A 27773-nucleotide genomic window follows, 5' to 3' on the forward strand; every position below is an offset into this window, starting at 1 on the left:
AGACATCACTGTCACGCCAGTCCCCCATCATTATTCAACTTATCCCAGATCAAATGTCAGTGGCAAACTGTGTCAAGGAAAATCTGCACATTGGATGCTCTGAATCAGGTAGAGGTTTTTGCAAACTTGCTGTGAATTGCACAGTAACGTGAAGCCTCAACATAAAAGGAAAACCGCTGAATTCTTGCTGTTCGTTTTTCCACGTTCTGTTATTGGAAATCATGAAAAGCAGATTGGATCAGTAAACCTGAGGAGGGCTCAAATCCATAAAGGACAAATGGGAGAAAAGTACATTCAAAATGTCTCCCATCGCCTCCCTAGAGGCACGGACTTCTTTAAAAAAAAATCACCTGCAGTCCATTTTCTCGGTGTGAAACAGGTAACTTGCATTCAACCCCACAGCTCTGCTGTCAACCACCAGGCCACATGTGGCTAGAGTAAGTGTCAAACGCATGCCTGGCTCCAGCCTGCAGCTGGCCTGACTGCAGCCTCCTCCTGGGTGTACGTCTGCCGGACTTCCCACTCTCTATGCAGACTGCTGCTGCTGCTATCTATTCAGCTGCACTGTCAATCAGGTTCAACCGTTCAAGGTTCTGTGTCCCGGACCACAGGGAGTATTAAAGGCACAGTCTGGGATTTGGAATCTGGGGATGGTTATTTCTTAATTCTTGATATGGTGGGGCATGTTGGAAGTTTGTTGGATCCCAGAATGTAGCTTTAAATCCAGAAGCCCCCACATTGGGCGCCAAAATTGCAATTCAAAAACCACAATCTCCATGACAACGGCTCGGTTAGGATCCACCATCGAACCTGTGATTAGCAATCTTTCATCCCTGGCCTTTAATAATAGAGCACATCTTTTCTAATGTCAGCTTTCACAGAGTCATGAATAATTTCATTGGACGAATGCCCTCTAATGGTTTCTGGTCTGTACAGCTCTCTCCCCGTGCGCATGTGAATTCTACAATTATCCAATAGATGATGAATATATCCCATCAGACACTGCCTGCTGAACTGTAACCCGGCTACGCTGCAACCAAATTGAACATTGGGAAATTTGACAGTTGACATTTGAAAATTAAAATGGTCCTATCCATTCTCTCTGTTCCGTAAGATTTGAGCAGGTTACCACGGTCACCGGCGACAAATCACAGTCAGAGAAAACAGGCTTTTAAAGTTATGGCCTACTTAAAGACGCACTCCAGGATCTTAAGCACAACAAATTCGGAACGTATGCTACAAATTGGATTGAAAACATAGCATTGCAAAAAACAAAAACATTTGCAGGACATAAAATAGCATCCAAAATGAATGACGTACTGTAGTACACAATTTGATGACATAGTACACAAATAAAGGGGACCACTTTTGGCTCGTGAGCGCCACTTTCAAAACTACCGGCTGAAATTATACAAAAGTTTGAGAGTGTATCTTGAACCGAATAGCAGTTCCAGGTGAGTGTTTAACATGAACAATACTGGCTCCCAGCTCTATATAAGCTACCTGCCCCTGTGTAATTCCTGGCTCTAGAAGCTTCTGCAATGTCACACTACTGTGCAGCTATATCCTTGTTCACTGATGCTTTACAATTGAGGCTAATACTGTAGAAAATTGGCTGGGATTGTGTCCAAAGAGACATGGTGTGCATACTAAACACAGCACATCCAGCTGCTGCTAAGCATAGCCTAGCTGCTGTTCTTGTTCTGGTCCCTGTTCTATCTCTCTCTCTCACACACACATCTCTCCCCCTCTGTCTGTCTCTCCTTCTGTCTGTCTCAAGCTGACGCATAGCGCACTGCAGAGCGAAGAAGACACTTTTGGGTCTGTTTGCTTTGGGAGAGTGATGAATGGTTGTGCTGTCATCTGCAGTTTTCGCTCCCTGATTCAAGGGACTGACAAGGGAATAGGAAAGGAAGATGCTACCTGGTTGATAAAAATATATATATTATACCCCCCCCCCCCCCCCCCCCCCACGGGCTGGTGCTGATGCGAGCAGCCGTCTCCACGGTGACAGACGCTGTGATAAAGCAGGACGGTTTGGCCGGAGCCATCAAAGGATGGCAGCCCTTTCCTCTTTCTAACTCCTGCTCTTTCACACTCCAGCTGTGATCTTGTTTTCTCTCTCCATGGTTTCTATTCTTCTCCTCATATTCTATTTTTTTCCTCCAGAGGAAGGCAACCATGTCGGTGTGTAAAAACCCCATGCTGCTGCCCATTCATCCATCCCTTTTCATACAGAATCAATATTTATGTGCTACCAGCATAGGATTAGGGTCTAGAACTTGTTTGTGAGTGGTTTTTGTGTAGAGACAGTGAGAGAGAGGTGTGATGTATTTCCCTACACCCTAGGAGCTCATTAATGGGCACAGGCTGTCTTTAGAAAGAAGGCAAGAACTACCTGTGTGGATGGATTGTTGTGCTTTACAACTAACTAAACCCTCCACCTCCACCTGTACCAGCCAAATGGTTTGATCCTTTCAAGACAACACTAGGCAACCAGGAAGCGCAAAACAAGAACAACAGGGCAAGGAGCCTAAACCCCAATATACTGAGGAATATGCAGGAATTATTTGTCCATGTTTGGAATGACTTATTTAGGAATCTCGAGGTGAATTCCTGGATCATAATTCAACGAGGAGAGAGTCCGGAGATTTATGGAGTCTGGCGTCACTGTCCGACCCCAGGGCTCTGGATCCACGAGAGAGAACAGACCAGGCCATAAAACACTGTTAAGAGGGGAGGGTGAGAGGTTTAACTGCTGTCCCTCTAACCTCTCTGTGGGGAAAGTGACTAGTGAGTGTCTGGTTCTACTTCACACAGGCAGTCATTCTCAGAGACAGAACTGTATGTGGCCTAACACACTCGGTAAACACGCATGAAACCGCTGTTCTTCATAGCAGCCAGCTGGTAGAACACGCGAGGCACGCCAGCCAGGGCTTCAGCCGGAAACCACCACCACCAGCCTCACCCCGCCATGCCCTTCACATAAAACCATACCCTGATCCAACCTAACTCTCACCCAGGGTTTGCAACACTGACAGGGGCCAGGGTGGAGGGCAGATGTGGGGTGCAGCTGTGACTTTGGCCCATTCCACATGTTGGCCCGGAGCATCAAAAGGTTGGAAAGAGATTATTTGGTTCCTAACGTCCAAAACAACAGCCCTGTGACAGCTAGCCCAAAACAACAGCTCTGTGACAGCTATCCCAAAACAACCTCTGTAATACCAATGTCTACATCCATGTGGTAATATACATATTACGTAATGTCAAAGATGACGTAAACACAAGTGAATTGACCCTGGATAAGGCTTATGCTAATTATGTCAATGTAGGTGCTCTGAATAAGTGCAATGTGTATATACCCGTACCCATCATCGAGTCGGATCAGCACGGCTCTGTAGAGCTGGTGCTGGGGGCTGACTGCGTCGGAACCACAGGGATGAATGAAGGGGTGAACGGCAACCAGGGAGAAGCCCTGCTGGTACAGGTCCTGGAGCTGGGCTGGGAGCTCTCGAACAGACGAAAGACACAGTGTAGATGAGCCATCTGAAAGACAGGGAACGAGACAAGGTACAGTTTCTGAAGAACATGTGTGTGATTGGTTCAGGTGTTTTGTCATGGTAGTGATAGTAATGACTGCGATAGTAGTATTAGTAGTAGTCCAGTCCAGTCCAGTGACTGATAACTCAAATTCAGCTAAACGTGATAAACAGAGAGGAGATTCAGCAACTTTTGGAGGACAATGGAATTCAGTAAATAAAAGCTTCTTTATTGTTAAAAGTAGAACCAAAGCGTTTCGGCTTTTGGATTTCTTTAGGACTTTAAAACACACACAGGGAATTATCATGTACAACCAAGAAAAGTCTTACAAAAAGATTACATTCAAATGGAATCTAGTTGAACTCATCCATGACCAGGTCAAGTAGAGAAACAGAGAGAGGTCAACCCTATTGCCAAACAGAAAACATCCCTATCAAATGTCATAATACTTTACTGCAGGACAACAACCCAAACGTAAGCAGGACCGGATGTCAGTGTTGATCCACGGGAGCATTTTCAGTTTGTTTTGGCAATTAGCATCACGCCTTTGGCTTTGGCTCCCTGGTCTGAGAGTTAATAAGACAGGATAGAAATCCAATCAAAGCTGATTGTTTAGCTCTATGACACGAGCCACTTTCTGAGGAGAGCTTTGATGCCTTCTCGACAGGGCTTAACCTCCCAATAGGAGTGGTGAAGACAGACGCTTGGAATTAACAAGATAGTAGACTCGCTGAGTGACCAGATATTTTGACGTGGGGGGATAAGGAAGGGGGGGGGAGGTTCTCTTCTTTTTTCCTTAAGCCTAGTCATATCAGCACAATCCAAGCAGCTCAGCCAAGCCATCCACGGCTCCCAGAATGCACTGTGAGGCGACATTTAAAGCAGTCCAAACAGCTGGCCCGCGTGGGAGACAAAGAGCAGGATGGAGGGAAGGAGGAGGAGAGGAGGGGTGCAGAGTCTGGTTGTCTGTCTGTTTGATCTGTCACATGTGAAACAAGTTGTGGGAATGCCACTGCTGGTAATTGGAATCAGTGCGGCACAAAGTGGGAAGAAAAAGGCAAAGTCCATGGGAACGTCGGGAACGGAAAGTATATGAGAGGTCACGGTCAGGTCAGGGAAGGATCATTTGGTCATAGAGAAATATTCACAGCTTCATATCGCTGTATAATAAATCAACAAAGAAATGCTCAGGACAATATTAGCGTAACTCTCACTGTAGCATTTGTGGTTGAATCGATGGTGGTATATACACAGGTTCACTCAACTAAAATGATGAAGTTACGGTGTTTTCCCAGTCAAACTACAAATCAAAAAGACTTACTGTGCCTGTTTCTATTTGCCAATTCCTTTGGTTGATAGATTTCACTTTTAACTGTGCATGTCTGTGAATTAATATAATAACTCAATTGTTCTACCAGTCTATAGTACACCACTGTAACACAATAGTATGTCTTACAATACATCAGGGCTTCCCCAAACTCGGTCCTGAATAACCAAGTCCTCATCGAGCTTTGGTTATTTGAATCTGCTCTGTAGTGCGAGGGCAAAAAACTAAACGTGCACCCGGGGGGCCCCGGGCCCGAGTTTGGGAAACCCTGCAGTAAATCACCAGTACAACAATAGAGGAAAGGGGAGTAATGGAGCAAGCCTTGTATTGCCAACCAGGAAACAGCAGCATTGTGGAGGAGATGAAAGCTGATTCAGTGAGGATCTGAAGTCTCTCCTGGGCATGGAACCAGAGGTCCATTGTGAAACAGCTCCAAAAAAAGCCTCTGTCCCCCCCAGGCCAATGACTGGTTGGCTAAAAATATCCACACATTTTCTCAATCACACTCGGTCCTACGCCAAAATACAGGAGCTCCCAGAGTTAAAAGGCATGACAGAGAAAAGAAATAGGCCACCCTCTCAAAATGTGTGGAAAATATTCTTTTTTTCCTGCCCTACTGCCGTTGGAAATGTAATGAATCCTTCTGTGATTTTATTTTCCTGTTTTGGTGATTCACAAACTCTTTGCCCTTTCCCTTGAGGCTTGGTTCTGTGCTGTGCATGTATGCCGGGTCTGTGAGATGTAATAACGTGACTAGAATTCTCTCTGCTTTCTTTCTGAACACTCCATTGAGATGAGTAAATATAGAATATGGTTTTCATTAAGAGCCAATGGAAACACACCCATAGGGGTCTTCTTAAGTTGCCACTAATCGCTATAAGAGCTGCTCCTGAAATCGAATCCAAAAGCCTTTATACGGTGACCAACCGATATGTATATTTATCATTCAAACATCTCTTTGAAGCCTAATGCAGGGTAATGCAAGGTCTCACAAAAATGTGTGATGAGGTGAGAGCGTTTATTTGGCGATAAGACCCTGTTATCCATATTTTTTTTATCGCTTTTTTTGGTAGAGAAATTCAGATTTGATTCTGTGCAGTATATGTATGTATGTATGTATGTATGTATGTATGTATGTATGTATGTATGTATGTACAGTTGAAGTCGGGGGTTTACATACACTTAGGTTGGAGTCATTAAAACTCATTTTTCAACCACTCCACAAATTTCTTGTTAAACAAACTATAGTTTTGGCAAGTTGGTTAGGACATCTACTTTGTGCATGACACAAGTAATTTTTCCAACAATTATTTACAGACAGATTATTTCACTTATAATTCACTGTATCACAATTCCAGTGGGTCAGAAGTTTACATACACTAAGTTGACTGTGCCTTTAAACAGCTTGGAAAATTCAAGAAAATTATGTCATGGCTTCTGATTGGCTAATTGACATAATTTGAATCAATTGGAGGTGTACCTGTGGATGTATTTCAAGGCCTACCTTCAAATTCAGTGCCTCTTTGCTTGACATCATGGGAAAATCAAAAGAAATCAGCCAAGACCTCAGAAAAAACATTGTAGACCTCCACAAGTCTGGTTCATGTTCATCTGTACAAACAATAGTACGCAAGTATAAACACCATGGGACCACGCAGCCATCATACAGCTCAGGAAGGAGACGCCTTCTGTCTTCTAGAGATGAATGTACTTTGCAAAGGACCTTGTGAAGATACTGGAGGAAACGGATACAAAAGTATCTATATCCACAGTAAAACGAGTCCTACATTGACTTCAGCAAGGAAGAAGCCACTGCTCCAAATCCGCCATGAAAAAGCCAGACTACAGTTTGTAACTGCACATGGGGACAAAGATCGTACTTTTTGGACAAATGTCCTCTTGTCTGATGAAACAAAAATAGAACTGGTTGGCCATAATGACCATCGTATGTTTGGAGGAAAAAGCGGGATGCTTGCAAGCCAAAGAACACCATCCCAACCGTGAAGCAAGGGGTGGCAGCATCATGTTGTGGGGGTGCTTTGCTGCTGGAGGGACTGGTGCACTTCACAAAATAGATGGAATCATGAGGATGGAAATTATGTGGATATATTGAAGCAACATTTCAAGATATCAGTCAGGAAGTTAAAGCTTGGTCGCAAATGGGTCTTCCAAATGGACAATGACCCCAAGCATACTTCCAAAGTTGTGGCAAAATGGCCTAAGGACAACAAAGTCAAGGTATTGGAGTGGTCATCCCAAAGCCCTGACCTCAATCCACTAGATAATTTGTGGGTAGAACTGAAAAAGCGTGTGCGAGCAATAAGGCCTACAAACCTGACTCAGTTACACCAGCTCTGTCAGGAGGAATAGGCCAAAATTCACCCAACTTATTGTGGGAAGCTTGTGGAAGGCTACCCGAAACGTTTGATCCAAGTTAAACCATTTAAAGGCAATGCTACCAAATACTAGTTGAGTGTATGTAAACTTCTGACCCACTGGGAATGTGATGAAAGAAATAAAGCTGAAATAAATCATTCTCTCTTCTATTATTCTGACATGTAACATTCTTAAAATAAAGTAGTGGTCCTAACTGACCTAAGACAGGGACTTTTTACTAGGATTAAATGTCAGGAATTGTGAAAAACTTAGTTTTTAAAAGTATTTGTCCAAGGTGCATGTAAACTTCTGACTTCAACTGTATATGTGTGTGTGTATTATATATATATATATATATATATATATATATATATATATTTGAAGTCAGAAGTTTAAATACACCTTAGCCAAGTACTTTTTAAACTCTGTTTTTCACAAAACTGCAAATGCATTTTGCCCCCCAGGAGAGGGGAGGAAGATGGTGAGAGAAGCAACAAAATCCCCAAGAATCACTGTGAAAGAATTGCAGGCCTTGGTTGCGTCTTGGGGTCACCAGGTTTCAAAAAGCACCATCAGATGCCACCTCCACATCCACAGGCTCTTTGGAAGGGTTGCCAGATTAAAGCCCTTTCTGACCATAAGACACAGATGCAAGGGCTTGGAGTTTGCCAAACGTCATTTCAATTATGACTGGAAGAAGGTGCTCTGGTCAGATGAGGCCAAAATTGAACGTTTTGGTCAGATACAGCATCGGCATGTTTGGCGTCAAAACAGAGATGCATACAAGGAGAGGCACCTCATACCCACGGTGAAAGATTCCAGATGACCAGGGACACTAGTTAAGATTGTTTGCATAATGAATTCCACCAAGTATCAGACAATTTTGGCTGACAATCTGGTTGCCTCGGCTAGAAGGCTGGGACTTGGCCGTAGGTGGACTTTCCAACAAGACAATGACCCAAAACATGCCTCAAGATCCACACAGAAATGGTTCTGTGACAACAAAATCAATGTTCTGCCATGGCCATGTCAGTCGCCGGACCTCAATCCAATCGAAAACCTGTGGGTGGAGTTGAAGAGGGCAGTTGATAAGCGCAAACCCAAGAATGTGAAGAATCTGCATAGAGGAATGGTCCAAAATCCCTCCAAATGTGTACCTTGACCTTGTCAAACATTACAGGAAAAGACTCCATGCTGTTATCCTTGCCAGAGGTGGTTGTACTAAATGAGGAGTGCCAATACTTATGAAACCTTGATTTTGGTGTAATGTATTTTGAATTAAATAATTGTATGATTGTGGTGGGTTCCATTGAAACATGAATAAAGTACAGTATTTCTCACATGTTGGTATTTTGAGTTTATCTCTATAATTATATTGCTTATATTTTTTTAAGTATGTGCATTGCCAGTCAGGGGTGCCAGTAATTTTGGAGCACACTGTATATATCTCAAGTCAATGTTTGCGTTTAATATCGTAAATGTGAGGTCCCTTGTTTGAAAAGCCCATAGGCAGACTGAGGCAGTCTGGTTAACGTTATCAACAAATAGGAAGCCAATTACTTTTCCCTTTTTTGTTTACCCAGAATTTATTTTAACTTATAATAACAGAAAGAAAAAAATAATCGTACCTTGACAGATAATGAAAGAAAAGGCTCCTGGCTGACAGCCAATAAATAGGTTTTCTGGAAAATTCTGTTAGCACAGAGCCAAACCAAAAAAAGACTCCCATTTAATAATGAGGAGAAATCATCTTGGTCCTACTACACAACACATTATAGTGATATACAGTGCTTTCCGAAAGTATTCAGACCCCTTGACTTATTCTAAAATGTATTAAATAAAATAAAAATCCTCATCAATCTACACAAAATACCCCACAATGACCAAGCGAATTTTTTTATTATAAATCTTTGCAAAAAAAATATCATATTTAGATAAGTATTCAGACCCGTTGCTATGAAGCTTGAAATTGAGCTCAGGTGCATCCTGTTTCCATTGATCATCCTTGAGATCTACTCCTTGACTCGAGTCCACCTGTGATAAATGCAATTGATTGGACATGATTTGGAAAGGCACACACCTGTCCATATAAGGTCCCACAGTTGACAGTGAATGTCAGAACAAAAATCAAGCCATGAGGTGGAAGGAATTGTCCGTAGAGCTCCGAGACAGGATTGTGTCGAGGCACAGATCTGGGAAAGGTTAGCAAAACATTTCTGCAGCATTGATGGTCCCCAAGTGGCATCCATCATTCTTAAATTGAAGAAGTTTGGAACAACCAAGACTCCTCCTAGAGCTGGCCGCCTGGCCAAAATGAGCAATCGGGGGAGAAGGGCCTAGGTCAGGGAGGTGACCAAGAACCCATTGGCCACTATGACAGAGCTCCAGAGTTCCTCTGTGGAGATGGATGTCCTTCTGGAAGGTTCTCCCATCTCTGCGGCACTCCACCAATCAGGCCTTTATGGTAGAGTGGCCAGATGGAAGCCACTCCTCAGTAAACGGGACATGACAGCCCGCATGGAGTTTGCCAAAAGGCACCTAAAGGACTCTCAGACCATGAGAAACAAGATTCTCTGGTCTGATGAAACCAAGATTGAACTCTATGGCCTGAATGCCAAGCGTCACGTCTGGAGGAACTTGCACCATTTCTACAGTGAAGCATGGGGGTGGCAGCATAATGCTGTGGGGATGTTTTTCAGCGGAAGAGACTGAGAGACTAGTCATGATCGAGGGAAAGATGAATGGCGCAATGTACAGATAGATCCTTGATGAAAACCTGCTCCAGAGCACTCTGGACCTCAGACTGGGGGAAGGATTCACCTTCCAACAGGACAACAACCCTCAGCACACAGCCAAGATAACGTAGGAGTGGCTTCGGGACAAGTCTCTGAATGTCCTTGAGTGGCCTAGCCAGAGCTCTACGAACAATTCCTTCGACCTCATGGCTTGGTAAGCCTTTCACGGTAAAGGTCTGTACCGGTTGTATTCGGCGCGTGTGAAAAATACAATTTTATTTTACTTGAACCCGATCGAACATCTCTGGGGAGACCTGAAAATAGCTGTGCAGCGACACTCGCCATCCAACTTGACAGAGCTTGAGAGGATCTGCAGAGAAGAATGGGAGAAACTCCCCAAATACAGGTGTGCCAAACTTGTTGCATCATACCCAAGAAGACTCGAGTCTGTAATCACTGATAAAGGTGTTTCAACAAAGTACTGAGTAAAGGGTCTGAGTATTGTGTAATTGTAATATTTCAGTGTTTTCTATTTATCAATTTGCTAAAATTTCTAAAAACCTGTTTTTGCTTTGTCATTATGGTGTATTGTGTGTAGATTGATGAGGAAAAAATGAATTAATCAATTTTAGAATAAGGCTGTAACGTAACAAAATGTGGAAAAGGGGTCCGAATACTTTCCGAATGCGCTGTATGTTTCACCTGGGCTGCATGTTTCACCTGGGCTGTATGTTTCACCTGGGCATCCACACACCTAGACGTTTTCACATTTTGTTGTCTGTCTTACTGCCTGAATGTTAAATTACTTAAATTTAGATTTTGTGTCACTGGCCCACACACAAAACCCCATAATGTCAAAGTGGAATTACCTGTAAGGTCCCTCAGTCGAGCAGTGAATTTCAAACACAGATTCAACCACAAAGACCAGGGAGGTTTTCCAATGCTTGGCAAACAAGGGCGTATATTGGTAGATGGGTAAAAAAGAAAAGAAAAAAAGAAGCAGACATTGAATATCCCTTTGAGCATGGCAAAGTTATTAATTACACTTTGGATGGTGTATCAATACACCCAGTCACTACAAAGATAGACGTCCTTCCTAATTCAGTTGCCGGAGAGGAAGGAAACAGCTCAGGGATTTCACAATGAAGTCAATGGTGACTAAAACAGTAACAGAGTTTAATGGCTGTGATAGAAAACTGAGGATGGATCAACAACATTGTAGTAACACTGTCATGACCCATATATTTACACCTGGTGTGACATACAGTATATTGCGTTATTTTATGGCTGGTTATGACACCTACATAAGAGTTTCAAAACCCACATAAATTCAAATGTATTTTTTTCCCTGCCAAGACGTTTCCTTTTGTTTGAAAGTTTGTTTCTTACATCCTTTGTTGTTGTAATGAATATTTTAAGTGTTTTTACACTTTATTTCACTATCAAGAAGTAGTATGACCATCCTGTGTCACTTTAGTTGGACTAAGAAAATACACTTTGTGAAACTGTCATCATAATCGTCAGTCATCAGTCAAAAAGAGGGTGTCTTGTCCTGCTCCTGAAATCTGCCCCTGCATTCATCCCAGTTATCAGCAACATACTATTGGGGTAGGTGCATATCTGACGTCAATGTGTGCGCAATTACAATGATAATTCAATATGGTCAATTTCAGAAAATATTAGATAAAAATACTGTTGACATGTAGGCAATGGTGTAATGGAATATTTTGCCTTGTGTGGTAGGTTGTGTGTTTTGACACTTATGTAGGTGTCATAACCAGCCATAAAATAACGCAATATATCACAACAGGTCTTAATATATCATGACAGTGTTATGACTATATTGTGTGTTATGACGCTAGGTGTCAAGTAAAGTGATACCGAAATAGCTGTCTAGAATTTCATATTTTATTATGTGCAAATATTGTACAATCTAGGTGTGCAAAGCTCTTAGAGACCTACCCAGAAAGACTCACTGCCAAAAGTGATTCTAACATATATAAACTCTGGGGTGTGAATACTTATGCAAATGAGATATTCCTGAATTTCATCATCAATACATTTGCAAACATTTCTAAAAACATGTTTTTACTTTGTCATTATGGGATATTGTGTGTAGATAAATATTTAATCCATTTTGAATTCAGGATGTAACGCAACAAAATGTGGAATAAGTCAAGGGGTATGAATAACTTTTTGATGGCACTGTAAATGTAACATTATACAACGGTGGGTCTAATCCTGAATGCTGATGGGTTAAAACCGCATTCCAGCCGATGTCTATCCACAAGTTACCACAGACTAAATCTATGATGTTAAAATGCCCATTTACTCTGTTCCATCTGACTGCACAATCTGCTGTCTCATCAACCCAGCCAGGCAATTTATAAACATGATCTACACTATAAAAAAACAATCTCACGTTTCTTTTAGACTAACATTTAGATTTCAACAGTGGAGATTTGTATATAAACCTTGCGGTCTGTCTCTCCAACATTTGCAACATTGTTTCAATATTCAAATTCGATCTCCAGCTGTCCCATAGTAAAGAACGTGTCAGGAGTCAGGATGAGACAGACAGGAAGGCAGCTTTTCTCAGCCAGTCAAAATCATGAATCAGCATAATTTGTATGGATATATACAAAGAACTATCAATAGAAAAACAGGTCAAATGAAGTGCAGCTAGTTTGAAATCTTTCCAGCTCCAGTTTGAATTGATTGTGTTCGATGTGTCATTCGCCCTCTACCATCAGTTCCATGTAAGCACCGTTGAGCTCGGCTATTGCACTTCCATCAGTCAATGTGTAAAAAAAATAAATGAGTATATAAGAAATGAAGAAGCTGAGAGATTTGAGCGTGTGGGGCTCCACCGACACTCGGTACTCTGCCGCTGGGGGATATAGTTCAATACGATTTGTATGAACCTTGAGTGGGGAAAAAAATAGACCCGGAATAAATGAGCTATTAGTACTCAGGGAAAAGTGAAACATGCTATCTGCTGCTCAGCATCATTTTCCCTCATCACAATTAAAGCGCTGTTTATTTTCCTACCACACTAAGAACTCATTTTGCTTCTGGACTATATCATATTCAAACAACTTGAAGATTATAATGTCATTCAACTGAAAAAGTTAGCTGCTTTGAGTTCAGGGTATGGAAGTGGTGTTTTGCATGACAAAACAAGATGCATACTGTAGAGTATAATATCCTGAAACCATACAGGAAGGGACCATCTTGTAATTTGATTAGGATACTACAATATGTCATCCAAATGACAATGACTAATGGTAGCACTGTGCTCAAAATGACAATAGCCACCACCCCTTCACTATTTCTCTACTTCTATGGGGTCTTCGGCAGTTCATAAAGCCTACATAATTACTACATAATAGAAGGTCCTTACAAATGACCACAGAAGACCATTTAAAGTCTGTGTTAACCCACCCTTGCAGAATACTGTAAGTATCCAAAGTACTCATACCCTCATCTGTGTCCAATTAAAATACTCTGTCTCCCTAAACCCTTCTTTCCACTGAGCCCAACCTCTGGACCCGTCTCCCCTCTCCAGGCCCTGCCCTGTGCCATTAGCTTTCATAGACGCATAATGAAAATGCCGACAGGTCCCCTGTCCGAACCTCTCCCCATTTCTTCCCCCCCACCACCCTCCTTTGTTGAGAGCAGGACCTATGGACCATACGTTCCCTCCATCTCTCTTTTCTCTGGGACTAGCAGTATAATTAGTAGTCCTAGCTCACAGTGCTCCACTGTGGAGCCCCGGGGACACAGCCTTGTGCCTTAATTACCTAACTAATGAGTCATTGTGAGAGGCCTGCTGGTGCCGTGCATTGGCCCACCACTCGCTCAGAGGTAAGCAAAATTGCACACTCTCTAAGACTTAGGCACACCAACCAAGGTAAGCACGCAGTCTCTCAAACACACACAAAGAGACAGGCACACACATACGCTCACACACACACACACACACACACACACACCTTGTGCTCTGGCGAAGTGGGAGATAACCTGGAGACAAGCTGCTCCTGTTCCCTTCTCAGATACAGATGACAACATTCTAATCATTTAAAACGGAACTACTGGCAGGGGTCATGTTCCAGAGGGAGGAAGAGTCACTGCTAGCCTGCTAGGTGTTGTTACAGGTTATGCAAGTCTTATGACAGCTTACACGGTGGCACCGTAACAGACTGCATCATGAGAAGAGTAGGCGGTCATCAACAGACTGGACCTGTCCGAAGCAGACATAATCGATGAGGAGCTTAGGTTTAGTGTGTCGTTTGACTAGGCAGTGAGTCTCCAGGGACTGCTAAAATGCTCATGTAATTGTACTTTTAAGTCTAGACAGTGCATTTAAGCGTCCATCTGTAGATCACCATGTACCTATGCATCCCCTGCTACTTTCAATCTTAGCACAACCACACATAAGCCTGTAAAATAGTGGAAAAGCACAGAGTTAATCAAAAGCTCCCTCTTTAAAATGTCTAAACACTGTATGTTACGACGGCTAAATGAAAAGGCGCTCGGGGACTTGATGGAGGGAAAACGACCTGTAATTTGTGCAGCTAGTAAAAAGGTTTATAAATAGGAAAAAAAAGGTCTCTCTGGAATTAAGTCTCTCCCTCCATCAGATTTGCTTGACAGGAAGTCTCCGAAGCGAGATTTCTGAGAAAGTAGATCCGTTGACAGCCCTGTTGCTCGGAGACGGGCAGCTCTTGAGAGACAAGCAGTGTTAAATGAGCAGGCGTTCATCAATGCCCATATGAATCCATTGACGACATTCAGTGGTGCACCACAGCAGACCTGGGTTCAAATAGCATTCTGAATCTTTCAAATACTTTAGTTGTGTTTGACATAGGTTGCCTGGTGCAATTGAACAAATCGAGAAAAAAAATCCCCAAAGTGAAAAACCTGCCCACCTGGCACTCTGGGCAGGATCAAGTAAACACTCAAGATCTCAAATACTATTTGAACCAGTCCATTTCCATAACATTTTCTGACATTAGGGTTCCATTGAAAGAAGCCACACTTGAATAAGAGAAGTGTTCGATGCAAATTGATTGCAAGATACAAAATTATAATGGTAAAATATGGAGATTAGAATTTGTAATGGATTGTGGTTAACATAAGGATTAGACCCCTTCAACAAGGCTAGATTTCCATTCCTTATTTACAGGTTCCTGGCATCAAATGCATTTCTGTTTACTCTCAAGTCCATAATCTTCTTTACTTCTGTTCTTGGTTTATATAATGTATGAGAATGTTTTGGGGAGGGATACCAACGACCACAGCTCCAGCTGTGAGATTATTACTTCTTAGGAAAACATTGGGAATCTGTCTTAGAGAGGGTTCATCTATAATGCCTACCGTCTGGGTTTGTACTGTATGTATAAATCACCACCACTATGACTATGGGGATCATATCTTTCCACGTCATGAAAGATTGCACTGTTTGAGAGAGATACTGTAAACGCTGTGGTCTGTAAACGCTGTGGTCTGTCTGGGTATCTGTTGGTGGTGGAGGTTATGTGTGTGTCTGTGTTTCTGCACTGTACGTGGGTGGAAGGGGGTACCCACATTGATAATGACATGCAAACAGCCCTAGGTCCCCGGCATTCCTCTGGGATCACCAGTTTCAACATCTCACGCAGTGCCCTTCGTGCCTCCATAATTATTACGGAAGAGTACACAGGGTACAGAGAACCACCACCACAACTCAATACCTCAATATGCCTAGTTAAATAAAAATGTCCAAAATGTTTGAAATAATAACCCAATGGAGTAGAACACCTCAGTACAGTAGTATTGAATCTACTGGTATACCTCAGGGCTCAGTACAAGCCCCATCACAAAGGCTGTGAACTTGAATATGTTTGATGATAAAATGTGCCAGCCAAAAACTATCAATGAGGTGTCACATGTTTTTCAGCCTTTTATGGATAACATGTATTTTTTTCTTCCCCACCTACATACACCCCATAATGACAAAGTAAAACATGTTTTTAGAAATGCTTGCAAATGTACAGAAAATGAAATACAGAAATCTAACTTACATAAGTATACACCCCTGAGTCAATACATGTTAGAATCACCTTTGGCAGCGATTACAGCTGTGAGTCTTTCTGGGTAATTCTAAAGATTGTTCAATATTTTCACATTATTCTTTAAAAATGTCTTCAAGCTCTGACAAGTGGTTGAATGATAATTAATAGACAGACATTTAGGTCTTGCCATATACTTACAGGCTTGAAACTTGGTAAGCTAGTCCAGTGTATATTTGGCTTATGTTTAAGGTTATTGACCTGCTGAAATGTGAATTTGTCTCCCAGTGTCTGTTGGAAAGCAGACTAAACCAGGTTTTCCTACAGTTTCTTTTTATCCTGAAAAACTCTCTAGTCATTGCCGATGACAAGCATACCCATAACATGACGCAGCTACCACCATGCTTGAAAATATGAACAGTGGTACTCGATGATGTGTGTTTTGTTGGATTTGCACCAAACATAACAATTTGTATTCAGAAATTGCCACGTTTTTTTCAGTTTTACTTTAGTGTCTTATTCCAAACAGGATGAATGTTTTGGAATATTCTGTACAGGCTTCCTTCTTTACACACTGTCATTTAGGTTAGTATTGTGGAGTAACTACAATGTTGTCTATCCATCCTCAGTTTTCTCCTACCACAGCCATGAATTAAAACTAACTGTTTTAAAGTTACCATTGGCCTCATGGTGAAATCCCTGAGCGGTTTCCTTCCTCTCCAGCAACTGAGTTAAATGAGGCCGCTTGTGTTAAATGAGCAGACTGGGTGTATTTGATACACTATTCAACGTCTGCTTTTTTTTTCTTTTACCCATCTACCAATAGGTGCCTTTCTTTGCGAGGCATTGTAAAACCTACTGGTCTTTGTGGTTGAATCTGTTTTTGAAATTCACTGCTCAACTGAGCGACCTTACAGATAATTTCTGTACCCCACACATTAAATTAAGTATTCAGGCATTCAAAAAGCATGTTAAACACTATTATTGCACACAGAGTGGAGTCCATGCAAGTTAATATGTGACTTGTTAAGCTAATTTTACTCCTGAACTTATTTAGGCTTGCCATAACAAAGGGGTTGAATACTAATTGACTCAAGACCATTTCAGCTTTACATTTTTAAATAATTTGTGAAAATGTCTAAAAACATAATTCCACTATGAAATGATGGGGTGTTGTGTGGAAGCCAGTGACACACAATCTCAATGGAGACCATTTTACATTCCGGCTACAACACAACACAGTGAAAAAAGTCAAGGGGTGTGAATACTTTTAGAAGGCACTAAGTGTTTTCACAACTGTATAGAGTGGATGATCCACTTCTATGTGCAGCCGGCACTGTAAAACACGTGTCTGCACCTGCACACACGGTGTGAATCATCTCATTCTCTTACATAGCAGTAATAAATAACTCTACTCTTCCTCATATTTTCCATAGAGATGCATTAGCCGTAACATAAGTTAGGGAGGCATATTTTTATTTAACCTTTATTTAACTAGGCAAGTCAGTTAAGAACAAATTCTTATTTTCAATGATGTCCTAGGAACAGTAGGTTAACTGCCTTGTTCAGGGGCAGAACGACAAGATTTTTACCTTGTCAGCTCGGGGATTCGATCTTGCAACGTTTCGGTCACTAGTCCAACGCTCTAACCTCTAGGTTACCTGCCGCCCCAGGCTGATTCCCCAGACTGAGTCTGAAGGCGCCAGTACGATACATCAAGAGATGCGATCCTAAATGAATAAACAGATACTGTATCGTCCACACCCTCTTCAGTAGTCATTAACTCCCATTGCAGAAAGCCTTTGACTCACACCTCAGTCTCCCAGCAGATGGGAGCTCCACCAGACAACAGGTGGTAGATCGTCATGGAAACCACATCCGGCACTATAATGATTGAACCCATGGAAACAATGCCTGGGACCTCGCTTCCAACTCAGATGTATGAGTGAAATATGAGACAGATCTGCAATAATTACGGAATGTGTCTATGATCTTTATTATAATTAACTGCCTACAGTGCCTGCATAACACCCCCATCTTTTGTTTGTAAATTACCAGAATAGATTGCTATAGACATATAGGATTATTATATATAATTGACGCTGTGATACCTACATACTTCACAAGCAATTCTGAATTCTTGAAGGACAAGACCCATGTTCCCATGAGTTATGAAATCAGTGAAATGCAGGAGAATGACTGAAAAACATTTTAATATATTATTAAAGAGAACAGATACAGACGACTGGTGCTACGTACGATTGACAGTTTACACAGGATGAGAGACAGACTCTCGGAGAAAGCACACACAACCAGTGTGTGGTGGTGAGGTGGGCTCAAACCTTGACATGACTATTTAGAGAAGACATTTTGTCAATACGATACTTCTCTTCTGTGTGGTTTTCAGAGAACCCAGATAGCCCAACGGACTCGAATGAACCCCGTTTAGCAAACATTTCCCCAAGTATGTCGATCACTGAGGATAAGTCATTTGTGGGTAGGCTACACTATTCCGTTATTGATGGTGAGTCCTTCAGGTTTATTTGAGGGTTGATATATCCTCAGTGGAGTCTTGTGTTGGTTCTCACGGCAGAAATCTGAAGAGAACCCCCCCCCCCCATATCTATATCGATCTCATGAGAACTTCAAATATGCTTTTGAAATGTTAGACTTTTCATAACACGCCAGCTCAGAGGAGTTCAAACAGCCCCAGAATGTCTGAAGCTCTACATTAGTGGTTAATGGGAGAGAATGGCTGTAGGATAAGCAGTAAGTAGCATGGCAGTCTCAAGCTGTGCATGTCAATTATTAAGCAACATTTTTTGAACGACAACTGGAATCCCACTAACTGAATGAGAATGAAGATGAATGAAAAACAACTGTGTTCAGCTCTGTCATTTAAGTGTGGACATGCATACACTCTCAGTACATTCTGTATCTTGTCATTCCAATTGAAAGCTTTCACAGAAAACCAATGTCTCATGAACCTTGTGATGGACCTTCAACCAAGACGTTCTTTGAAAACAAAAATGTTCAAACCTAGCTTTCAGGAAGTGAGGTCAAGATTCTCCAGAATGAAGACACTTCCTGTGAACGGTGAGCAACAACCCAATGCCCTCTTTATAAAGTCCAAGAATAGCCATGAGAGGAAACAATTTATCCTCTCAACAAATATCATTGTTCCTCATTTGGGTTGTGTGAAGGCTGGGGCAGAGGTGTTTGGTTAAATGTAGCTTGTTTACTCCTCTGCTAGCTATGCCTAGATTGCATTTCAACACAATCAATACTGTCATATTGGATCAGAGTAACAGGGCAATAACACCCAATAAAGCTGTGAGGGGGCGTATAGGAGGTATTGTGTATCAGAGTAGCGGGAAGAGGGTGGACGCTAGAAAATGGGGTTGGTAAAAACAGGCACTCAAACACACACACACACTCTTACAGTATATATATACATATATACACACAAACACATAATGCACACAGTTCCCACACTCAGAAATCCCCACACACCTCTAGAGAGAGAAAGAGAACTCTCCTGAAAACTAGATAAGACAGGTTCATATTTGGGCTGCCAGTAAAACCAAATCATGAACAGATTATTTGCCTCCAACGAAGAAGGAACATAATTGTATGTACACATATTTCACATAGCAGATGAGGATCCGTTCACCACAGAAGACAGACCCTTAGACACAGGAAACAGTATTAGCAGAATAAGAAGAATTTCCTCCTGTAGAATCAAGGCTAATCTCAGACATAGGCTCAGATATAGGACATAGAGAGAGAGAGAGTGAGTGAAAGGGGGAGAGGAAGGAAATGTACAGAAATCTGCGTTTCCTGTTGATGAAAACGTTGTCAGCAGTTGCTCTTGTTCGAAGCCTAATGATTAGGAACCTGCTGAGTTTTACAATGTCAGACTTTTTAAGGCTGCTCGAACACATTTTATTTGAAAAACAATAGGCTGGTATTCGACTGCTTGAGTGGTCCAAAGCAATAGTAAGGAACATTCAGCACTACATCTGTTGCTGTATGAACACCTGTACCGAGAAACCTCAAAAAGGTATTTACATGTGAAGTATTTACAGAATAGTTAAACTTACAGTGTATGACATTCACGGAGTGTACAAAACATTATGAACACCTGCCCTTTCCATGACAGACTGACCAGGTGAATGCTATGATCCCTTGTAATTTGTAATTTGTTAAATCCACATCAATCAGAGTAGATTAAGGGGAGGTGACAGGTTAAATAGGGATTGTAAAGCCTTGAGACAACTGAGACAAGGATTGTGTATGTGTGCCATTCAGAGATTGAATGGGCAAGACAAAATATTTAAGTGCCTACGAACGGGCTATGGTAGTAGGTGGCAGGCGCACCGGTTTGCGTCAAGAACTGTAACGCTGCTGGGTTTTTCATGCTCAACAGTTTCCTGTGTGTATCAAGAATGATCCACCACCCAAAGGACACCCAGCCAACTCGACACAACTGTGGGAAGCATATGCATCAACATGGGCCAGCATCCATGTGGAAAACTTTTGACACCTTGTAGAGTCCGTTCCCCAATTCTGAGGACAAGCGGGCTGCAACTTAATATTAGGAAGGTGTTCTTCATGTTTCGTACACTCAGTGTATTTGGTTACCGAGATTGAACTTAGTAGGAGCTGTCTGCTACACAAAGCCATCCGTGGTTCATTGATTGAGTATGCTAATCCGACCATCGCTATCATCTACATTCACACTTTAAGGCAGATGTGCATTCTACATGTGCATGTCTTTGAATAGAAATGACCCATAATCATTAGACCTACAGGCTCATTCATTTTGTCATACCTCTAATGTTACGGTTAGGGGGTATAAAGTCATGGGATCCTAGATCTGTGGTTGGTGTCAACTTCTACCCTCAGCATGTCTTTTCTGTTTCTACATTATAAACAATATGTTGAATGGAATCGAGCCATGCAAACACCTCACCCATGCAGTGGGAATATAATGGAAATCTAATGTAAAACCTGATGACCATGAATTCACTGCAATGTCGTTCCCTGAGAACCAACCGCGGTTCAATTCTCCCTCTCGGAGTGGTGAACTGGGATACATTCTGGCTCCCCGCATCCATGGGGTTAATCTCCACTCAGAACACACTACGGTGCTCAGAAATTCCACTGACCTCTCATTTCCGTGCTCCATATTCCTGCTTCCGATCAGAGCACAGGCTGCTGCTCCTACATGTCAGTCACACGGAGCAGTGAGAAAAGCTTATATTAACAAGAGGACTTCAGGCTCTGGGGGTTTTGCATATAAATAATGTGTCTGAAGCCAAGATGAAATCAAATGGTGTGTGCGTGCATGCGTGCGTGCGTGTCAGCTGGATTTGATTTCAAGGACAACATCTCTGTAGCTATATGCTGTCTACTGGAGACAAACATAAGTGTGTTTTCAATTTTTCATCCTCTTGACATTTTAAATATTTGAAATTATAGTTTTGGAAATAAAATACGTGCCAAGCACTCCAAGAGCATTTCTCTGTGTGTAGGGTGAGCTGGCTTTCTTTCCACACCGGTTAGCACAGCACTCACTTTATCCTTTCCCTATTGGGTCATGGTGTTAATATCAAATCATTCTTGCCTCTGTTTCAAAGCCATTTTCTGAGGTAAATGAAAGGTAGCAGCATGGCTATGTTCGTGAATGTGTGCAATAAACTGACATAAAACCTGGGGTTATAGCTTGCTAGCTAAGGCTGCCTGGCATTTACAGTGGCAGATCATTAAAAGCTCATGACACATTGCTCTTCATATCTTGGTCCGGTCTTAATGTGGTTCAACATGGCCCCCTATCATTTGGTCATTTATCTAAGGGGCGCTTTCACATATCCCTTTATTATCCTGATTCTGGAGCATGTGGTACCCTGATCCGCGCTATAAAGCATGTGTGAAACCCAAAAGATCCTGGACCTGTGTGAGTAGCGGGACCATGACCCAGAACCAGAGTACCAGATATTGTGACACGGCAGCGTGAGTTTTGTGGAACTTTTTTGCCCGTTGTAAACAAGCTAGCTCGCTAACGTCATGTAAAATGCTAATCGCACCTTGAAACAGTTATTTTCAGGTCTTGTGAAAGCAAAAAGTATTCTGTAGAATTCTCACAAAATGCTCCAGAACACTGAACCAGGGTACCAAATTTCAGATGTGAAAATCCCCTAAAAGTGACTAGCAGTGCTATATGGTGCCTGTTTTAGAGATACATTGAGCTATGGACATGATTGGAAACAAATAAACACAAACATTTGTAATCTTCCTAATGTCCTAATTTTGTCCTCAATTCTCATAGTTATCTGAACAATTTGATTAGTTGAAAGTGTTTTGTTAGAGCCTGTTGCTGAAACCAAAACACTTTTTAGAACAAGAGAGTATGAACCTGGATACAAAGAGGCCACATTTACATTACAAATAGGAATAAACAGGCTAGTTAGTATATACAGCCATGAGTATGTATAGTGCACTTCTGTGATCATATTAAATGCTGTGTATTTTCTAGGAAACAGCACGAACAGTGGCAGGAACTGTGGAACTACCTGTAGCCTAGTCAAATGCCTGGTACAATAGAATTACATACAGTAAGTTATCCCCCAACAGTTACCCTGGAAAACTGTTTAGATAATGTAAGGATTTTCAGACGGTCCCAAACACTACACAGACTCAATATAGTCCTAGGAGACATAAACAGGCACAGCTTTAAAAATAAGAGCGAGGCAGAGAACTGAGAAAGAGCGAGCGAGACAGACAGACAACAGTGGGAGAGAGCGAGAGTGCGGGAGAGACAGAAAGCGAGAGAGACGCACACATACAGCCCCAGACACCCAGATGGTGTATCTTAGTACCCATTCTCTCCCCGTCAAAGTGACTCGCTAATGGAGTCTAATAAACTGTCACAGCCAACACACAGCACACTACATCTCCCAGCTTCTCCCGGCTCCAGAGGACTGCATCTCCCACCAGCCCACCATCATTCACACTGTTTGAATTGTAACTTCTCTTGACGGGAAATAAAGTGATGGCTATATTTATCCCCAGCTTCCATGGGCCCCGCCCCTGAGCAGAGCAGGTCTCAGGAAGCAACACCCACCTTGCATCTCATAAACACCTCAAATTGCAACAAGAAAGGCCTCTATGGGCTGCGGGTGTGTTGAGGAGGTGGGAGAGGGAGATGGAGTCTATTATGGTGGAGGAAGGTATTTCCATCTAACGATGTGAGAGGTGGAGAACGTGTTCTGTGGTTGGAGAACCTGTTGTGTTTGTCAGTTTTATGTCTGGTACTGAACTTGAACAATATATATTTTTTATTTAACCTTTACTTAAGTAGGCAAGTCAGTTAATTTATTATTTATAATGACGGCCTAGAAATAGTGGGTTAACTGCCTTGTTCAGGGGAATAGTGGGTTAACTGCCTTGTTCAGGGGAATAGTGGGTTAACTGCCTTGTTCAGGGGAATAGTGGGTTAACTGCCTTGTTCAGGGGAATAGTGGGTTAACTGCCTTGTTCAGGGGCAAAACGACAGATTTTTACCTTGTCAGCTCTGGGATTCGATCTAGCAACCTTTCAGTTACTGGCCCAATGCTCTAACCACTAGGTTACCTGCCACCCCTAATAATATGATGGTTAAGGATATCTTCGGCGTGTAAAAAGAGAGTTGGAGAACATTATAATTTAGTATTCTTACTGTAACAGCGACTAATACATTTTTCAAACGGCTTAGAAATAACCACTGAATTCTCTCTGAAACGTTGCATGTCTTACCGTATTTCCCTACGAGGAAGTCGACGTATTGGTATGTGTAGGCCACGCCCACCTTGGTCTCCACCTGTGGTCTCTTCAGGGTGGAGTAGATCTTCCCTGGACTGCTCTCCTCTGATGGCTTCAGCTTCCTCAGTCCACAGCCCATCTCCCCAGAGTGTGTGTGGACCCTACATAGGGAATAGATGGGGCCGAATGAGGTTCTGTAAGAATGTGTGTGTGTGTATAATAATAACAATAATAATAATAATGAGGGTTCTTAAATTTGTCCTATTTCACACATGTACAAGTGTTAATTAATACACGTGTGAATTGGAAATGTGTTTTTTTGCATATCCTAATCCCCCCTGAGACACCCTCGAAGAGTGGGGTCATGGCCAGGGTCTGCCATCACCTTGTTGGCTCAGATTTAAACTACCAACCTTTTGGTTACTAGCTCAATGCTCTAACTGCTAGGCTACCTGACACCCGTGTGTGTGTGTGAAACCGGACACCAGTCCCCAAAGCATAAAACATGTCCAATTTAGGGAGAAATGGATTAATCTCTTGATATCACACACACATCCCTCCCCTCCCCTCACGTACGGGGCCCCAAGGGAGTCTCAGAGGGAAAACCAATAAAGAAAAACATGCTGTATAAGTGGCTCCAAATAAATAAATAAATAAATAAGGGCATAAATGAGCTTGATTTTTCATGGGCTCCGGAGCCCTCTTTCCCTGGGGGACAAATTAACAGAGACAAAAAAGGGCCTCTAAAGAGCCTGTGCACTGGGCGTCACCGAAATGGCTTGTGACAGCGGTGCTGCATCTCCATTGGCTCAGGCTGGCACAGGTAATATCCCATTGTACTCTGCTGATTAAACCCGGGAGGGTGGGATGGTGGTCCAGGGGGCACCGGCCCCCCAGCTGATGAGGAACGCACTTTATTATGTTCCCCTCTAATTATACGCCGTTCCGGGCACCGCCAGCGTACTAATCCAAGAGGCCGTGGCGGAGATAGGAGGATGGGGGAGATGGGGGAGGGGGGGCGAACCGGTGCTCTGTTAATGAGGTGAGCAGGAAGAATGAAAAGGTGAGAATCAATCAAGGGAAAAAGAGGAAATGGGTGGCTGGTTGGAGATTGTTCGTTAGAGAGACGAGTTAGGTAATGCATGGCAAGTAGAGTCTGGAGAGACAGGCCACTGTAATTAGACCCTGTTGAATAGAAGTGACAAGAAGGGGGAGATGGCAGAGATTCAAAAGTGTTGTGGAAGACAGTGGCTCTCATGACAACACCTACATAGATATCCGTGTTTGTATGTCTCTTTTTGATCAATTTCATGAGTGTGCATAAAATGTATAATTTATAACAATTACAAGCAATGGCTTTCAAGTCAATACAAGCAGCGGCATACTGCAGTTTTATAGACCATCTCATACTTTTATACAGATTTTGCAATGAGGCTGAGAGAATTTAGCATTTTCTAAGCAAATGTCCTGCTATTCTACACATTTTGCCATGAGTCAGAGAATTTAGCAGTTGTCCAGCTTATTTCCTGTCATTCTAAAAAAGAAATTCATGGCTTATGACCTTCCTTGCGGGGGCTGCAGGGCGTGTAGCAACGCCAGTGAATACAAGGAATTGCTTGCAGGATCTGATGTTTTGTACTTTTGTAAATATGTTTCAAAGAGGTTTTAAAATTGGTTTTAAATGTTGAAAATAGAGCTCGGTGAGTCATCTCTGGGAATTGTGTAATTTCTCCACTGTGTCTTTAAACTGGGGCTCATGCCTCAGTTCTCAAATCAAGAGCACACATTTCAAAGCCAAAATAAACAAAAAAACAGATCTTCCATTTCCCAAAAAGTGTTACATTTCTCCTAAACAGCCCCCCAGGACTGAACTCTAAAGCAACTCGGCTCAATGACATCAACATTTTTCTGTCATCAAAGAAAATAGGCAAATACTACAGTAAAATATCCATAGTTTTTAATTTTCTCTCTTTCACCTCAGATGTGCTCTGCTCTGTTTAAGTTCCAGTGACTCCGGAGAGAGGCTCCGCGATGTCGTGTACAGGAGAGGCAGAAGTCTGAACAAAAAGAGAGAAAAACAATGGGCTGAACATTTTAGAAAAACAGAGGGGCTCTTATTTGTATAGCTCCTGGAGACCGACGGGGGGGAGCGAGGCGAGGCCCGGGTATTTTTAGAGTTGACAGCGGAAGTGTGAGATGTTTATGATTTTCAGAGTGACTGTTTTCCCTCTCAAACTTCTCCTCAAGAGTCGAGGTGCATGTTCTGAGCAGGCTGTCTGAGCTCTGCCTCCACGGGCCGCTTTGGTTAATCTCCTCTGCTTTTTAGACTGACAGCGAGGGAGTTTGGGTTACACCAACAGTCTAAACAAAGGCTCGATATTGTCAGAAAAACAGAAAGGCATTGATTCTTTGCTGAATTAGTAACGATCGGTTGTACTTCTATAGGACAGATATATACTGAACAAAATATAAATGCAACCTGCAACAATTTCAATGATTTTACAGTTCATGTAAGGAAATCAGTCAACGAAATAAATGAATTAGGCCCTAAGCTATGGCTTTCACATGACTGGGAATACATATGCATCTGTTGGTCACAGATACCTTAATAAAAAAGATTGGCGTGGATCAGAAAATCTGAAAACCAGTCATTATATTATTATTTCATACAGCTCTTCTCCTTGGCATAGAGTTGATCAGGCTGTTGATTGTGGTCTGGAACTGGAACAGGCTGTGGTAAACGTGAATCCAGAGCATCCCAAACATGCTCAATGGGTGACATGTCTGGTGAGTATGCAGGCCATGAAAGAACTGGGGTGATGGTCGGCAGATATATGGCACAACAATGGGCCTCGGGATCTTGTCACATTACCTCTGTGCAGTCAAATTGCCATCGATAAAATGCAATTGGGTTCATTGTCCGTAGCTTATGCCTGCCCATACCATAACCCCACCTCCATCATTGGACACTCTGATCACAATGTTGACATCAGCAAACATCGCTGGCTCACACCACGACATACACGCTGCTGTCTGCCAACTGCCCGGTACAGTTGAAACCGGGATTCATCCGCAAAGAGCACACTTCTCCAGCATGCCAGTGGCTATCGATGGTGAGGAGTTGCCCACTGTAGTTAGGTCAAGACCCTGGTGAGGAAGACGTGCACGCAGTTGAGCTTCCCTGAGATGGTTTCTGACAGTTTGAGCAGAAATGATTTGGTTATGCAAAACAACAGTTTCATCAGTTGTCCGGGTGGCTTGTCTCATACCATGCATTGTTGGTTAATTAAGGGCTTGTAAGTAAACATTGCACAGTAAGGTCTACACCAGGGTCCAGTCCTCGAGGACCTGATTTGTGTCACAGTTTTGCCCCAGGCCCACCTAACACAACTGACTCCAGTAATCACTTAATCATGATCTTCAGTTTAGAATGCAATTTGATTAATCAGGTGTGTTTGCTTGGGATGGAGAAAAAGTGTGACACGAATCAGGCCCCCGAGGACTGGAGTTTCCTACCCCTGATCTACACCTTCGGGGCATGTGACAAATACAATTTGATATGAAGAAGCCGGATGTGGAGGTCCTGGGCTGGCGTGGTTACACGTGGTCTGGGGTTGTGAGGCCGGTTGGACGTACTGCCAAATTCTATAAAACGACATTGAGGCGGCTTATGGAAGAGAAATGAACATTCAATTATCTGGCAACAGCTCTGGTGGACATTCCTGCAGTCAGCAAGCCAATTGCACACTCCCTCAAAACTTGAGACATCTGTGGCATTGTGTTGTGTGACAAAACTGCACATTTTAGAGTGGCCTTTTATTGTCCCCAGCACAAGGTGCACCTGTGTAATGATCATGCTTTTTGATCAGCTTCTTGATATGCCACACCTGTCATGTGGATGGATTATCTTAGCAAAGGATAAACACTCACTAACAGGGA

At 42.5% G+C, this 27773-nt stretch overlaps 1 protein-coding gene across 1 annotated transcript in view; it reads right to left on the reverse strand.

Annotated features, from left to right (window-relative positions):
* The window catches only part of LOC109908939 (raftlin-like), a 55962-nt gene extending 30055 nt beyond the window's left edge, over positions 1-25907 (reverse strand). The window contains exons 1-3 of the mRNA XM_031790098.1: positions 25811-25907; positions 23829-23995; positions 3369-3546 (exon numbers count right to left, since the gene is read on the reverse strand). Of these exons, the coding sequence (XP_031645958.1) occupies positions 3369-3546; positions 23829-23973 (323 nt within the window). The 5' untranslated portion in view covers positions 23974-23995; positions 25811-25907. The remainder of the gene's footprint in view (positions 1-3368; positions 3547-23828; positions 23996-25810) is intronic.
* Positions 25908-27773: the final 1866 nt, after the last annotated feature.

Source organism: Oncorhynchus kisutch, linkage group LG2, assembly GCF_002021735.2.
Source record: "Oncorhynchus kisutch isolate 150728-3 linkage group LG2, Okis_V2, whole genome shotgun sequence".
Lineage (NCBI taxonomy): Eukaryota > Metazoa > Chordata > Actinopteri > Salmoniformes > Salmonidae > Oncorhynchus > Oncorhynchus kisutch.